A 17951-nucleotide genomic window follows, 5' to 3' on the forward strand; every position below is an offset into this window, starting at 1 on the left:
AGAAAATAACTGCACAACCTGTTACCCAATTGAGCATGTTTTTGTATGTCAAAATCAATGGTATAGATGCACTGAGTGTACAAAACATTAAGGAAACCTGCTCTTTCCATGACAGACTGACCAGGTGAAAGCTATGATCCTTTGTAAGCATTTCACTGTAAGGTGTATTCAGCGCATGTGACAAATAAAATGCTATTTTATTTTATTGATGTCTCTTTTTAAATACACTTCAATCAGTGTAGATGAAGGGGAGGAGACAGGTTAAAGAATACATTTTAAGCCGAGACAATTGAGACATGGATTGTGTATGTACAGTCGTGGCCAAAGGTTTTGAGAATGACACAAATATACATTTTAAAATTCTGCTGCCTCAGTTTGTATGACGGCAATTTGCATACACTCCAGAATGTTATGAAGAGTGATCAGATGAATTGCAAAGTCCCTCTTTGCCATGCAAATGAACTGAATGCCAAAGCCCAGCCACAAAAGGACCAGCTGACATCATGTCAGTGATTCTCTCGTTAACACAGGTGTGAGTGTTGACGAGGACAAGGCTGGAGATCACTCTGTCATGCTGATTGAGTTTGAATAACAGACTGGAAGCTTCAAAAGGAGGGTGGTGCTTGGAATCATTGTTCTTCCTCTGTCATCCATGGTTGCCTGCAAGGAAACACGTGCCTTCATCATTGCTTTGCACAAAAAGGGCTTCACAGGCAAGGATATTGCTGCCAGTAAGATTGCACCTAAATCAACTATTTATCGGATCACCAAGAACTTCAAGGAGAGCGGTTCAATTGTTGTAAAGAAGGCTTCAGGGCGCCCAAGAATGTCCAGCAAGCGCCAGGACCGTCAACTAAAGTTGTTTCAGCTGCGGGATCAGGGCACCACCAGTACAGAGCTTGCTCAGGAATGGCAGCAGGCAGGTGTGAGTGCATCTGGACGCACAGTGAGGCAAAGACTTTTGGAGGATGGCCTGGTGTCAAGAAGGGCAGCAAAGAAGCCACTTCTCTCCAGGAAAAACATCAGGGACAGACTGATATTCTGCAAAAGGTACAGGGATTGGATTTCTGAGGACTGGGGTAAAGTCATTTTCTCTGATGAATCCCCTTTCCGATTGTTTGGGGCATCCGGAAAAAAGCTTGTCCTAAGAAGACAAGGTGAGCGCTACCATCAGTCCTGTGTCATGCCAACAGTAAAGCATCCTGAGACCATTCATGTGTGGGGTTGCTTCTCAGCCAAGGGAGTGGGCTCACTCACAATTTTGCCTAAGAACAAAGCCATGAGTAAAGAATGGTACCAACACATCCTCCGAGAGCAACTTCACCCAACCATCCAGGAACAGTTTGGTGACGAACAATGCCTTTTCCAGCATGATGGAGCACCTTGCCATAAGGCCAAAGTGGCTCTGGGAACAAAACATCAATATTTTAGGTCCATGGCCAGGAAACTCCCCAGACCTTTTAATCCCATTAAGAATTTGTGGTTAATCCTCAAGAGGCGGGCGTACAAACAAAAACCACACATTTTTGACAAACTCCAAGCATTGATTATGCAAGAATGGGCTGCCATCAGTCAGGATGAGGCCCAGAAGTTAATTGACAGCATGCCATGGCGGATTGCAGAGGTCTTGAAAAAGAAGGGTCAACACTGTAAATATTGACTCTTTGCATCAACTTCATGTAATTGTCATTAAAAGCCTTTGACACAGTAATTATACTTCAGTATTCCATAGTAACCTCTGACAAAAATATCTAAAGACACTGAGGCAGACTTTATTAATTAATTAATTAAAATTAATGTCATTCTCAACTTTTAGCCACGACTGTGTGTGTGCCACGAATGGGCAAGACAAAATATTTAAGTGCCTGTATGGTAGTAGGTGCCAGGCGCACCGGTTTGTGGCAAGAACTGCAACACTGCTGGGGTTTTCCACACAGTTTCCTGTGTGTAACAAGAATGGTCCACCACCCAAAGGACATCCATCCAACTTGACACAACTGTGGGAAGCATTGGAGTCAACATCGGCCAGCATCCCTGTGGAACGCTTTTGATTTCTGAGGGCAAGGAGTGGGGGGTGCAACTGAATATTAGGACTGTATTCCTAATGTTTGGTATACTCCGTGTATACATCCTTCAAGTAAGAACATCAGGGAAAAACAATCAGTTACAAATTAATGGAAAGACGACTCCATGGGGAGGTACAAAAACAAACACTCAAAAGTTACTTTCCTGCAAAGTCCACCCTCATCCTCACTCAAATCATTAAACATGCCTGTATTCACACAACTGGATGTCAACCAACACAGCAACAAGTCGTAATCCTAGACAGGCTAAACATTCAGCTCGAACAAACTGTTTTTTCCTGCAGGTTGTGATACTAAGCACTTACTTCAATGACATTCGCTTCCCTCAACACGTTAAATAGACAAGCAAAGACTAAAGGCTGTCTAGTACATTTTAATACTGCATACACCACTACTGCCATAGTTCCATAGCTAGCTCCCTAAGGACTTATCACATACACTGCTAGTTATATTTATGAGACAGTGAAATGACCCCAAGTACAGTCTGGGCACTGTACAGCGCAGGTCTATCAGATGCTCTTCAAAATACATAAATAATAGAAAAATGACAGTGGTTTAATACGGTTTATGCATCGAATAGCTTTGATAAGTACTCATCTGTGTCTGTGGGACTGAGTGTATTGAGTAGAATTTCCACGACAGTAGACTGAGGGTTACAATTCCACGGAGAGGAAGGTTTACATACATCTTAACACATTTAGAAATTATTGCCTTGTAAAGAGGGAAGCAACACAGTACATTTGACTTCCAATAGAGTACCACATTAGGAGTCATAATGCCCATAAAACCTAGAGGTCAAACAGGGAAATGGTTTCAATTGTTTTCCACCATTCATTTTTCCCCATAGGGGATTTTTTAGAAACACTTAAAATAAGTGCTGTGTTTCATGTAGGCTTACCATCGCCTGACATTTTGATAAACGTGTAATTCTCTAGGACAAGGTGACATCAGTATATTAGCCTCTTTTTTTTCAATCCCCAAAATGAAATGCTAATTAGCTGTTAAAGAACTACAAATGCCATGATCTTGACAAGACTGCAGAATCGAGGTAAAGGTAAGAATCTCTGGATTAACTATCCAATGTTGGCTAAATGTAGTAATTCATTAATTGGCTGCATTTCTTTAAAACTGGACAATTATGTGAATTGTCTTGTGCAAGATTTAAATTGACACAATACCTGTTAGCAAAGGTGTCTGCTAGAGATGATGTGAAGGAGCTTGCATGGATGTAGTTTTGCATGTCTACTTTGATGCTAATTAGCATTCAAATCAGTAAATAGAGCTGAATATATTGATGTCACCTTGTCAGAGTGATTTACATGGCTATCAAAATGACCAGGGTTAGCCTACATGAAACGGACCTTATTTGAAAAATGAAATGGTGGGAAACAATTTGAACAATTTCCCTGTTTGACCTCTAGGTTTTATGGGTATTATGACACCTCCACTGTGGGACTCTATATGGTTCAAGGGTGAGCGCAGACAAAGCCCATAGTGATTAAGTCAAAGGAAAAGAGGATGAAACTAAATCTGTTTTCACGCATTATGGGCTGGTTAATAAATTGCGTGTGTGGTAAATCAGGAAACCTTGGGAGCCCTAGATATGTTGGCACTTCAGCCAACCATAACTTCCCAACCAGCCTCTATCATTTCAATTGAAAACAAGTCAAACCTTTGCTAATAACCTCAAACACTCACACCAAGTTGCTCATCATTTTCAGATACCCTTAATGCACTTCAAGTACTCAAAACCACCGACATTCTATCACGTCCATTCCAAGTGAGTTCAAATTATGCATAGATAAATGAAGTTGACTGAACGCTGGCCAACAGCACATCTTGACACACAGGTACAGATGGGGCAGAGGAGTAGTGACATTCACAGCAGCATTGTAAACCCCCAGGATTTGCATAATTGATGTTTAAGAGTGGGGGGGATTCAACTCCCAAACAAGTCTTTTCACTACTTATGAAAAGTATAGCTTGCTGGATATAAGATACATGCATTGTTTTAACTTAAAAATAACAATGTCGAACATAACTGTACTATAGCGCATTTAAAACTAAACAGCTGAATGTGCCCACGTCTGCTTACAAAGCATTTTCAGATGAACAAAGAATCTTATGTTGAGGACCATGTTGCAGTCCAATTTTTAGAAATACCCAGGCCACCCAAGCTAGCCAACTGAAATTGGGAAAACATTTATCAAATGTAAATAAAACCAAAACTTAATTGATATTTTCATCTAATGAAATTCTGGGAAGGAGAGAAAATATTTTAAAAACAAGCCAATAAAACAGAATATACATCTCTTTATTTACAGTATATTTGGCGGCGCACAATCGGCCCAGCGTCGTCTGGGTTTGGCCAGGGTAGGCAGGCATTGTAAATAACAATGTGTTCTTAACGGACGTGCCTAGTTAAATAAAAGGATACACATACAGAGGCAAACATTTACACAAAAGTGTTATGCACATGGATGACAAGTAGTACATCTGTACAAAATATACAAAACCTGGGGACCCTCTTACAAAATGCTACATTTAGGGCCAGGTCGTTGGTACCTGTAAACACTGGGAAAGTAGCAATGGTGAGAGAATGCTGCTCATACACCAGCGAGGAAGAGAACTAGTCAGATGTCGTGGTGAGTTTTGCCAACACTTGAAGGATAACGCTTATGGGATCCACTGATGTGGAACAGACCCCCAAAAGCACAAATCTCCCACCAGTAGTTCCGTTCACACAGTATTCGGACACAAATTGGCATTTCCCAAAATTCCGGACGGAAAAATAAATGGCTATATTCAATATTTTTTTTTGCTGTACAAGAAGACATCACTGATGTCATAAAAAAACATCATATGTATATCATATAAACTGAGCGTACGGAACGTGCGCTTTCCATGACAGACTGAACAGGTAAATACAAGTGAAAGCTATGATTCCCTTATTGATGTCACCTGTTAAATCCACTTCAAAATCAGTGTAGATTAAAGGGAGGAGAGCCTCGAGACACGGATTGTGCATGTGTGCCATTCAGACAGTGAATGTGCAAGACAAAATATTTAAGTGCCTTTGAACGGGGTATGGTAGTAGCTGCCATGTGCACCGGTTTGAGTGTGTCAAGAACTGCAACACTGCTACGTTTTTCAAGCTCAACAGTTTCCAGTGTGTATCAAGAATGGTCCACCACCCAAAGGACATCCAGCCAACTTGACACAACTGTCAGGATCCCTGTGGAATGCGTTCGACACCTTGTAGAGTCCATGCCCTGAAGAATTGAGTCTGTTCTGAGGGCAAAAGGGGGTGCAACTCAATATTAGGAAGCATTCTTAATGTTTTGTACACTCATACATACATATATATGTATATATACACGCACACACAAAAATGTATATATACATATGTACACACACACACACACACACACACACAATAAATATAATCTCCAATGAACAAATATGTACACAGATGATGGTGGGCTCCATCAAAGTAGGGAGGGAGAAGTGGTGTGACGTGGCGCAGCCGTTCTCATACGGTTACCTAGCAACCATTCACTTCGACTGTAGGGCTGTGTGCGGTTGGTACCGGTGTCTTGTGTGTGCATGGTCGTGTTCCAATGTAGCCGTTGGCCTCGTCGGTCACTAGGCTGCCAAAGTCTGTCACCGACACTGCCATCTTGCTGCTCGTGATAGGATGCGGGCGTGCCTCAGAATCCAGGCCCAGATTTTCTACAGTGGCCTCGGGCAAGCTCATTTTGAGGCGCTTGGAGGTGGGTCTGTCGTAGTCGTCCGTGCAGGAGGCCAACTGGCCCAGGTCGGAGTGGTAGAAGCCGGCGTCCAGCAGGTTGATGCAGTCGGGGTCTCCTGCGCCATTGGGGATGAATCCCAGGGACTCGTCATGGCTCAGGGAGCCCCGGTGGAGGCCCTCTAACGTAGGAAAGTTGTAGGACTCCAGGCAGCCCACGTCAGACGGGTTACATACAGACACCACACTGCTGGTCAACGCTGGAGTGAGGGGGAGAAGAAAATTTAGAGAATTGGAATTAACCTTGACTGTCCAAACAGACAACGTCCTTCATCAGAAACACTGCATCGTCGCTACAGACAGGAGTTTTTGGTGTCAATGTGACCTACTAGGAAAACATGCTATAGGGACCTAGGTTTTCCTTGTTCAAGTAACATGGTCAGGACCCTTCTCATAGCAGATGAGCTTCAAGATCAGGAGCCATATGTATCAAGCATCTTAGAGTAGAAGGGCAGATCTAACATTAGTTTCACTTTTATATCATGAATGAATAACATTACATGGACAGGACGGACCTGATCCTCGATTAGAACTCCTACTCTGAGAGGCGTACTATGTATGACCCCAGAAGCATACAGAGAAGAAAAGAAAATCACTGCTTAAAATGTTACAGCATCATGCTCCAAGCGGCTACCACTGCTAATCGCATTCTTCACTCTATCCATCAACATTTGTGGAGTTCACAAGCTTTCTCTCTCGTCTGCTCTGATTTCTCGGTCCTGGCCCGTGGCCCTGCTCACCAGAGAGGTCGCTGGCCGTGATAGAGTTAAGGAGGTTGAGCTGGTGCTCTGCCGAGTACTCCATCCGACCTCCTCCACTGCTACTGGAGCACACAGAGGCCGACCCGTCTACCACCAAGCCTTCAGCCTCATCCACCAGCCTGTCCATTAGATCCCTACAGGGAGGGTAGGAACAAACAAATAGGGGATTTATGTGAATAAAACAGTATCGTGTTCACCAAATTTTTGAAATGTGAGTAAAATAAGGAGGGACACCTAATTATCAATGGAATCCTCACATTTATGACATTAAAAAAAAAGGTGTGATTAGTTAATCTTTTTCTTAAATAGACCTCTCCCCCAATAACAGTTTTCCACTGGAGGGAATGCATATGCATATTATATTTGTAGTCAGTGATTTAAGGCAGAAACACCAATGACAAAATTGAGGGATTCATTATACTTGTAAAAAAATATATATATATTTTTAATAGCCTGTGTTTATTGATCTATAATATACATTCAATAATGTTGTTCACCGTCTAGCATTCAAAGTAGATAGATACAGTGCATTTGGAAAGTATTTAGACCCCTTGACCTTTTCACGTTACAGCCTTATTCTAAAAATGTTTTAAAAATCCCCCCCCCTCAATCTACACTAGGGCTGTGGCGGTCATGAAATTGTGTCAGCCAGTGATTGTCAAGCAAATAACTGCTGGTCTCACAGTAATTGACAATTAAACATTTAGCATCTCCTGGATTCCACACACAGCCTACAAACCACTGATGCTGTACTTTGGAACAACTACATTTGGAAAAAGTTGAATAAATCCATGTAATATAGCCTACACCATCAGGTCTAAAGAAACATATGACATGAAGAAAATTAAGTCTACTTCAGAAAAACAGAATATGATCTGGCTATGCCATATCGCTACCTGCACCTACCCGCCTGTCCAACATCACTACTCTCGACGGCTCTGACTTAGAATACGTGGACAACTACAAATACTTAGGTGTCTGGTTAGACTGTAAACTCTCCTTCCAGACCCATATCAAACATCTCCAATCCAAAGTTAAATCTAGAATTGGCTTCCTATTTCGCAACAAAGCATCCTTCACTCATGCTGCCAAACATACCCTTGTAAAACTGACCATCCTACCAATCCTCGACTTTGGCGATGTCATTTACAAAATAGCCTCCAATACCCTACTCAACAAATTGGATGCAGTCTGTCACAGTGCAATCCGTTTTGTCACCAAAGCCCCATATACTAGCAACCACTGCGACCTGTATGCTCTCGTTGGCTGGCCCTCGCTTCATACTCGTCGCCAAACCCACTGGCTCCATGTCATCTACAAGACCCTGCTAGGTAAAGTCCCCCTTATCTCAGCTCGCTGGTCACCATAGCATCTCCCACCTGTAGCACACGCTCCAGCAGGTATATCTCTCTAGTCACCCCCAAAACCAATTCTTTCTTTGGCCGCCTCTCCTTCCAGTTCTCTGCTGCCAATGACTGGAACGAACTACAAAAATCTCTGAAACTGGAAACACTTATCTCCCTCACTAGCTTTAAGCACCAACTGTCAGAGCAGCTCACAGATTACTGCACCTGTACATAGCCCACCTATAATTTAGCCCAAACAACTACCTCTTTCCCAACTGTATTTCATTTTAATTTATTTATTTATTTTGCTCCTTTGCACCCCATTATTTTTATTTCTACTTTGCACATTCTTCCATTGCAAAACTACCATTCCAGTGTTTTACTTGCTATATTGTATTTACTTTGCCACCATGGCCTTTTTTGCCTTTACCTCCCTTCTCACCTCATTTGCTCACATTGTATGTAGACTTGTTTATACTGTATTATTGACTGTATGTTTGTTTTACTCCATGTGTAGCTCTGTGTCGTTGTATCTGTCGAACTGCTTTGCTTTATCTTGGCCAGGTCACAATTGTAAATGAGAACTTGTTCTCAACTTGCCTACCTGGTTAAATAAAGGTAAAATAAAAAATAAATAAATAAATATGGCTGTGGGCTACACTAGTTCATTTAGCAGAACTATATTATATTATGAAGAATACAATTGAACATATCCTTTGTATTTTATTCAGCTATTTGCTCTAAATGATTTGAAGGAGTGCACACATGCAGCTATTGTGTTGAGAGGTTAAACTGTTGAGTGCAGGGGGTAGTATTTTGATGTTTGGTTGGAAAAACGTACCCAAATGAAACTGCCTATTTCTCAGGCCCAGAAGCTAGAATATGCATATTTTAATTGGCAGATTAGGATAGAAAACATTCTAAAGTTTCCAAAACTGTCAAAATAATGTCTGTGAGTATAACAGAACTGATATTGCAGGTGAAAACCTGAGGAAAATCCAACCAGGAAGTGCCTCTTATTTTGAAAACTCCCTGTTCCATTGCATGCCTTCCCTCCATTTAAAAGGGATATCAACCAGATTCCATTCCCTATGGCTTCCACATGGTGTGAACAGTCTTTAGACATAGTTTCAGCCTTTTATTCTGAAAAATGAGCGAGAACAATCACATCTCGTCAGTGGATGGCTGGGTGTCCCTAGAGTTTTGCATGCGCCAACAGCTTGGAGCAGACATTTTCTCTCTCTGTTATTGAGAAAGCTACCGCCCGGTTGAAATATGATCAATTATTTATTGTAAAAACAACCTGAGGATTGATTATAAAAAAAGGTTTGACATGTTTCTACGAACTTGAAGGATACTATTTGGAATTTTCGTCTGCCTGTCATGACCTACACGAGCCTGTGGATTACTAAACAAAATGCGCCAACCAAATGGAGGTTTTCGGATATAAATAATAAAATTAATTTTATTGCTTTTTTGACCAATCTACTTTGCTGCTAGCTGTTTAAATGTTTTGTCTGCTGAGAGATGTCCTCACATAAAACGCTTGGTTTGCTTTCGCTGTAAAGCGAGCTAAACTGTGTTTTGCTATATTGCACTTGTGATTTCATGAAAATGTAATATTTTTAGTAATTTGAATTTGGCGCTCTGCAATTCAGCGGATGTTGACGAAAACGATCCCGCTAAACGGGTGCGCCAAGAAGTTAACAAAGAAAACAGGTACTCCTATATGCTTAATTTAGAGTTGTAACTTTAGTTATGATACAAATGTTGGGCTATATGTTTAGATTTTTAATACATTCTAAGGCTGCATGATGCGACTAATGATGATTTGTTTTGTTTGTTTTTCCGCAGGCTGTACACACGTCTCTCATTCACAATTTGACAAGCACTTGATAATTCCTTGCATTTCCCATCTGAATCCCCTTTGTGTTACCATAACCCCCCCCTTTAGTGGCAGTTGTGCAATGGGCTGAATATAATAATTATAATTCCCTTCTCCACGCTGCTCCTCTCACTCACATGGCTCCGTCACATGATCGGGTCTTTCCCACAGGCTACAATTGAAGACAGACATCGGGGAAGCAACTGCGCTCGTCCTTAACGTTTCCGAAGCGCATATATTGGAAGAACTGTCCACATTTACTTTTCGTCAGCCAACAAGATGAGTAGCCTATCGAACAGCAAAAGCATTAGCACATGTCAATCTACCATCTCCAATAGTACAAAAGTTGACCTATTCTATGCCCTAAATAAATATTCCAAACATAGTCTGGGACAGTTGTGGGATGCAATAGAGCCCAAATTAATACAACCACTAGCATAAAAAAATGTGTTTTAAAGCTATGAGCTTGAAGCAACAGATTATCAACATATTAAGATAAATGTTCTAATCTAATTTTTTATTTCACATAAGCGCAGCAATACACATGGCAGTAGGCTATAAGTGCAAATATTCCATTAGCAGGAAAAACCCCATTCTCAAAAGTGACCACAAATGCAATTATGCATGTAATGCTTTTCTTATAAAAAGGTGCATTTGTCTGGTGAAAATTCTTCCCCAAACTTGAAACTCACTCGCTGCAAATGTATGCCATTTAAAATCAGCTTTACAACGGGTGTAGAGCTTAATGTTCTTAATTTTAAGAAGTTATTTGGCCACTTTAGTTGTGATTTTTATTTATTTAATTTCACCTTTATTTAACCAGGTAGGCTAGTTGAGAACAAGTTCTCATTTGCAACTGCGACCTGGCCAAGATAAAGCATAGCAGTGTGAACAGACAACACAGAGTTACACATGGAGTAAACAATTAACAAGTCAATAACACAGTAGAAAAAAAGGGGAGTCTATATACATTGTGTGCAAAAGGCATGAGGAGGTAGGAGAATAATTATAATTTTGCAGATTAACACTGGAGTGATAAATGATCAGATGGTCATGTACAGGTAGAGATATTGGTGTGCAAAAGAGCAGAAAAGTAAATAAATAAAAACAGTATGGGGATGAGGTAGGTAAAAATGGGTGGGCTATTTACCGATAGACTATGTACAGCTGCAGCGATCGGTTAGCTGTGATACAAACCTTATCAAAACATTATAGGACTATGTGCTAGACGACATGTGATGTGTGACTGATTCGAAAAAGTCGCTAAAAAAGTATGCCGTTAGCCTTAAACTGGGCATCATTCACAAGTGATATATAATCCACAAGTGATAGGCTAATATTGTCACCCATCACACTATTCCTGATTTAATCTAGTCTTTACATATACGTGTGAAATTTATTTTGATTTAGAATGGACCGAGACAACGGTCTCAATCTAAGCACTAAAATAGCAAATGGTGGACACATTTTCATGCCAGCCTGTTTAAAAAATAACCAATGTGCTTAATATTAGGAAGGTTGAGAAATAAATATAGTAGGTCTAGCCTATAGAAAGCTGATGGGATCTTCCTATTTTTAATAGAGGCCATCACTCAGATGTTTGAACGGGTTCAAGTCTGAGATCTGGCTAGGCCACTCAAGCATATGCAGAGACTTGTCCCAAGGCCACTCCTGCATTGTCTTGGCTGTGTGCTTAGTGTCGTTTTCCTGTTGGAAGGTGAACCTTCGCCCAGTCTCAGGTGCTGAGCGCTCTGGAGCAGGTTGTCATCAAGGATCTCTGTACTTTGCTCTGTTCATCTTTTCCTTGAGCCTGACTAATCTCCCAGTCCCTACCGCTCGAAAACATCCCCGCAGCATCATGCTGCCACCACGCTTCACCGTAGGGATGGTATTGGCCAGGTGATGAGCGGTGCCTAGTTTCCTCCAGACATGATGCTTGTCATTCAGGCCAAAGAGTTCAATTTTGGTTTAATCAGAATCTTGTTTCTCGTGGTCTGAGAGTCCTTTAGGTGCCTTTTGGCAAACTCCAAGTGGACTGTCATGTGCCTTTTACTGAGAAGTGGATTCCGTCTGGCCACTACCATTAAGACCTGATTGGTGGAGCGCTGCAGAGATTGGAGAACCTTTCAGAAGACAACCATCTCCACAGAGGAACTCTGGAGCTCTGTCAGTGTGACCATCGGGTTCTTGGTCACCTTCCTGACCAAGGCCCCTCTTCCCCGATTGCTCAGTTTGGCTGGGTGGACAGCTAAACCGAGAAATCAGGGGAGAAGGATGGAAACATGAAAATCCAAGGGGTAACAGAGGGAGAGGATATTAGTGAAGCAGTCATTAATATCCTGGGAATGGTGGCTCCGTGCATAAAAGATAAGCTAAGAGACGTGATCGACGTGGTACATCGACTTGGGAAACGAAGATCTGATGGACCCCCTCGCAATGTCATCTTGTGCTTAACTACGCGTCACTACAGAGACATCATCTGGAAAATGGCAAAGGGTAACAAGTTTCTGGACGAGAAGAAGCTCCTCATCAAAGAAGCTCTGATACCGCAGGATCAGATTGCCAGGGAGAAACTGTGGCCGCTTATACAGAAGACACGACAAGAGGGAAAGAAAGCTGGGTTCAAGGGCCAACACGCGTTTATCGAAGGAAGAATGATTACTTGGTAACTCTGTTGACATTAACCAAACTGGAACTATAAGTACTGTCAACTGTTGATGTAGTTAATGTATGTAGTTAACAGTTAATGTACTGCCACGAGTAAATGTACAGTTTGAACTACAACTGATGAACACTTGCCAACTAAAAAAAAAGAAAAGGAAGTAAATAGATTTTTTATACTGTTAACCACCTACCTCAGCTGAGCGTAGTTTTCCATCAGAGTAATCCTCTCAAGGTTCACTGGTTTACTGGTTTGTTTTATTGTTCACATTACTACTTCTGTTATCTAATTTCTCTCTTTTTAATGCAGGAGTTCGTTTAACTCACTCAGTATCGTTATTCTGAATGCTAGGGGTTTGAGAGATCTTACAAAAAGGAAAACCTTATTTTTATATTGTAAACGCAGTAACGCAGATTGTCGGGTGAAAGTGATTTGAAATTTTGGAAATCACAATGGGGAGACATAGCCTTTCAGTCATGGATCAAACCATTCTGCTGGTGTTTTGACACTTATTCACAAGTTTGAAGGTAACATTCTAGAATCCACATCTTCACAAGATGGGAGATGGGTCAAAGTAACTGTTAAACTTGACAATTCTATTTTCATCTTTTGTAATGTATCAGTGGGGCAAAAAAAAGTATTTACCAGCCACCAATTGTGCAAGTTCTCCCACTTAAAAAGATGAGGCCTGTAATTTATCATCATAGGTACACTTCAACTATGACAGACAAAATGAGAAAAAAAATCCAGAAAATCACATTGTAGGATTTTTTTATGAATTTATTTGCAAATTATGGTGGAAAATAAGTATTTGGTCACCTACAAACAAGATTTCTGGCTCTCACAGACCTGTAACTTCTTCTATAAGAGGCTACTCTGTCCACCACTCGTTACCTGTATTAATGGCACATGTTTGAACTTGTTATCAGTATAAAAGACACCTGTCCACAACCTCAAACAGTCACACTCCAAACTCCACTATGGCCAAGACCAAAGAGCTGTCAAAGGACACCAGAAACAAAAATTGTAGACCTGCACCAGGCTGGGAAGACTGAATCTGCAGCTTGGTTTGAAGAAATCAACTGTGGGAGCAATTATTAGGAAATGGAAGACATACAAGATCACCGATAATCTCCCTCGATCTGGGGCTCCACGCAAGATCTCACCCCGTGGGGTCAAAATGATCACAAGAACGGTGAGCAAAAATCCCAGAACCACACGGGGGGGACCTAGTGAATGACCTGCAGAGAGCTGGGACCAAAGTAACAAAGCCTACCATCAGTAGCACTACGCCGCCAGAGACTCAAATCCTGCAGTGCCAGACGTGTCCCCCTGCTTAAGCCAGTACATGTCCAGGCCCGTCTGAAGTTTGCTAGAGAGCATTTGGATGATCCAGAAGAAGATTGGGAGAATGTCATATGGTCAGATGAAAATATAAATTTTTGGTAAAACTCAACTCGTCGTGTTTGGAGGACAAAGAATGCTGAGTTGCATCCAAAAGAACACCATACCTACTGTGAAGAATGGTGGTGGAATCATCATGCTTTGGGGCTGTTTTTCTGCAAAGGGATCAGGACGACTGATCCGTGTAAAGGAAAGAATGAATGGGGCCATGTATCGTGAGATTTTGAGTGAAAACCTCCTTCCATCAGCAAGGGCATTGAAGATGAAATGTGGCTGGGTCTTTCAGCATGACAATGATCCCAAATACACCGCCCGGGCAACGAAGGAGTGGCTTCGTGAGAAGCATTTCAAGGTCCTGGAGTGGCCTAGCCAATCTCCCAGATCTCAACCCCATAGAAAATCTTTGGAGGGAGTTGAAAGTCTGTGTTGCCCAGCAACAGCCCCAAAACATCACTGCTCTAGAGGAGATCTGCATGGAGGAATGGGCCAAAATACCAGCAGCAGTGTGTGAAAACCTTGTGAAGACTTACAGAAAACATTTGACCTGTCATTGCCAACAAAGGGTATATAACAAAGTATTGAGATAAACTTTTGTTATTGACCAAATACTTATTTTCCACCATAATTTACAAATAAATCCTGTTTATAGGTAGAAACGTTTTTTTTTTTTAATAATCAATCGTCAGGTTGTTTTTACAATATATAAATCGATAATATTTCAACCCGGACTGTAGCTTCTTCAATAGGAGAGAGAGAGAAAATGTCTGCTCCAAGCTGTTGCGCATGCAAAACACTGCTGGCACCCAGCTATACAATGACACGATGTGATCTTTCTCGCTCATTTTTCAAAATAAAAGCCTGAAACTATGTCTAAAGACTGTTCACAACATGTGGGATCCATAGGAAAAGGAATCTGGTTGATATCCCTTTAAAATGGAGCGAAGGCAGGCAATGGAACAGAGTGCTTTCAGGAATAACAGCACTTCCGGGTTGGATTTTCCCCAGGTTTTCGCCTGCAATATCAGTTCTGTTATACTCACAGACAATATTTTGACAGTTTTGGAAACTTTAGAATGTTTTCTATCCTAATCTGCCAATTAAAATATGCATATTCTAGCTTCTGGGCCTGAGAAATAGGCAGTTTCATTTGGGTACGTTTTTCTTCCAAATTTCAAAATACTGTCCCCTACACTCAACAGGTTAAAGAAAGGAATATATACCATTATAAATGAGACTCAAACAAGATTTATGAAGGGTCGTCACATAAGCTCTAACATTTGTTTAGTCTTATACCTTATAGATTATTCAGATGCAATTGAAGCCTTTGACACAATTGAACACGAATCTCTCTTTGGGTCACTTAGAATTTTCACCAAATCCAAAAGGTTTATCAATCATCATTCGCATGTTTTACAAAGATATAAATAGATTTGTGTTACTAAATCTTAATACTTCCAAAAGATTCAGTATCAACAGAAGTGTACGACAGGGATGCCCAAGTACGCCATTTTTATTAATTTTGGTTGTGAACTTCTATCTCTAGATATTCTGAATAATGCAAATGTATATGGCTTAACCATTTTTAACAAATAAATCAACATTTCCCAACTGGCTGATGATACTACTCTTTTCTTAAGAGACAGGTCACCCACGCCCTTAATGCTATAACTGCATTTTCTATTGCATCAGGATTAAAACTGAATGTTTCTAAATATAAAGATAAAGAAATAGAAAATATTCCTGTAAAGGACTGCGTTAAATATTTAGGAGTACATCTGTCAAAACAACAACATTCTCTCCTAAAATTAAGAAAAACAAAAATATATTTAATAATTGGCTATAAAGAGATCTTTCTATACTTGAGAGAGTACTTCTGTCCAAGGCAGAGGGACTGTCTTGTTGTGTGTACCCCTCATTATCTATATTTGTAAATCCTGCTACTTGTAAAGAGATTAATAAGACCTTTCTTGACTTCATCTGGAAAAATAAGTCTCAAACTAAAAAAAGTCCTTTCTAATAAAAGAGCTGAAGGCGGTCTGCAAGTGTTGGATTTTGTTGACATAAATAACACTTTCAAGATCAACTGGTTGAAAAAGATGTTTGATAAATACTGATTCAATATGGTATTTCATTCCAAATAATGTGTTTCATAAATTGGGAGGTAATTCAGAAATGTAACTATATTGAGTTTGAGTTTATTTTTATTTTTACAGGGACAGTGCACATTAATCAACGTTTCAGTAAAAGTGCCGGTTTTAGCCAGCCGGCTAATTTTCAACTGCAGTCCCTGGGCAGGATTCTTGAAAGATTCCTGAAAGATTAGCCACTAAATTGGCTAGGTTTCACCAACAAGCTTTAATGGCCTGGAAAATATGTTTTCTGCACAATTTTTCCCCACATAAAGCTCTTTTGTGGAATAATTCAGACATAACTAAGGAATAAGTCATTGTTCTACCCCAGTTGGCGTGAGGAATATAGACTTTGTTCTTGATGTTTTCAACAACTAGGGTAATATTCTCACATATGAACAATTTAAAACATTGAAAGAGTTTTCCAATACCTTTCAGAGAGTTTATTTCTATGATCAAAGCCGTTCCCAGTGGTCTAACTACACTAATGAAGTTTATCCAGAACTCAGATTGGATTGGGCTTACTTGAGAAATCTTGTTGCAATAAATATATGAAAAACAAATTCTTCATTCACAAAACTAACTCAAAACTGAGTTTATTTTCAGCAAACGTAACATGTGTAAATATTAGTATGAACATAACAAGATTCAACAACCGAGACATAAACTGAACAAGTTCTACAGACATGTGACTGACAGAAATATAATAATGTGTCCTTGAACAAAGGAGAGGTCAAAATCAAAAGTAGCAGTCAGTATCTGGTGTGGCCACCAGCTGCATTAAGTACTGCAGTGCATCTCCTCCTCATGGACTGCACCAGATTTGCCAGTTCTTGCTGTGAGATGTTACCCCACTCTTCCACCAAGGCACATGCAAGTTCCCGGACATTTCTGGGGGGAATGGCTCTAGCCCTTACACTCCACTCCAATCCAACAGGTCCCAGACGTGCTCAATGGGATTGAGATCCGGGCTCTTCGCTGGCCATGGCAGAACACTGACATTACTGTCTTGCAGGAAATCACGCACAGAACGAGCCTGCAGGAATGGTACCACAAGAGGGATATCTTCCCTGTTTCACCCAGCGTTGAGACTGCCTGCAATGACAACAAGCTCAGTCCGATGATGCTGTGACACACCGCCCCAGACCATGACGGTCCTCCACCTCCAAATCGCTCCCGCTCCAGAGTACAGGCCTCAGTGTAACGCTCATTCCTTCAACAATAAATGCAAATCCGACCATAACCCCTGGTGAGACAAAACCGCGACATGTCAGTAACATAACAAGATTCAACAACTGAGAAAAACTGAACAAGTTCCACAGACATAGAATAACATGTCCCTGAACAAAGGGGGGGGGGGTCAAAAATAAAAGCAACAGTCAGTATCTGGTGGCCACCAGCTGCAGTAAGTACTCCTCATGGACTGTACCAGATTTGTGAGATGTTACCCCACTCTTCCATAAAGGCACCTGCAGGTTCCCAGATGTTTCTGGGGGGAATGGCCCTAGCCTTCACCCTCCGATCCAACAGGTCCTAGACGTGCTCAATGGGATTGAGATCCAGGCTCTTCGCTGGCCATGGCAGAACACTGACATTCCTGTCTTGCAGGAAATCAGCCATACTGCTCGTTCTGTGAGTGGTGCATTGTCATGCTGACGGGTCACGTCAGGATGAGCCTGCAGAAAGGGTACCACATGAGGGAGGAGGATGTCTTCCCTGTCACACACAGCTTTAAGATTGCCTGCAATGACAACACGCTCAGTCCGATGATGCGGTGACACACCGCCCCAGACCATGACAGATCCTCCACATCGATCCCGCTCCATAGAACACTCATTCCTTCGACGATAAACGTGAATCCGACCATCACCC

General features: G+C 41.2%; 1 protein-coding gene across 1 annotated transcript in view; it reads right to left on the bottom strand.

Annotated features, from left to right (window-relative positions):
• Window positions 1-5436: 5436 nt before the first annotated feature.
• The window catches only part of mier3a (mesoderm induction early response 1, family member 3 a), a 50462-nt gene continuing 37947 nt past the window's right edge, over window positions 5437-17951 (bottom strand). Inside the window, 3 exon segments of the mRNA XM_042302051.1 lie at window positions 5437-5690; window positions 5692-6092; window positions 6633-6787. Coding sequence (XP_042157985.1) covers window positions 5640-5690; window positions 5692-6092; window positions 6633-6787 — 607 coding nt within the window. The 3' untranslated portion in view covers window positions 5437-5639.

Source organism: Oncorhynchus tshawytscha, linkage group LG20, assembly GCF_018296145.1.
Source record: "Oncorhynchus tshawytscha isolate Ot180627B linkage group LG20, Otsh_v2.0, whole genome shotgun sequence".
Taxonomy (NCBI): domain Eukaryota; kingdom Metazoa; phylum Chordata; class Actinopteri; order Salmoniformes; family Salmonidae; genus Oncorhynchus; species Oncorhynchus tshawytscha.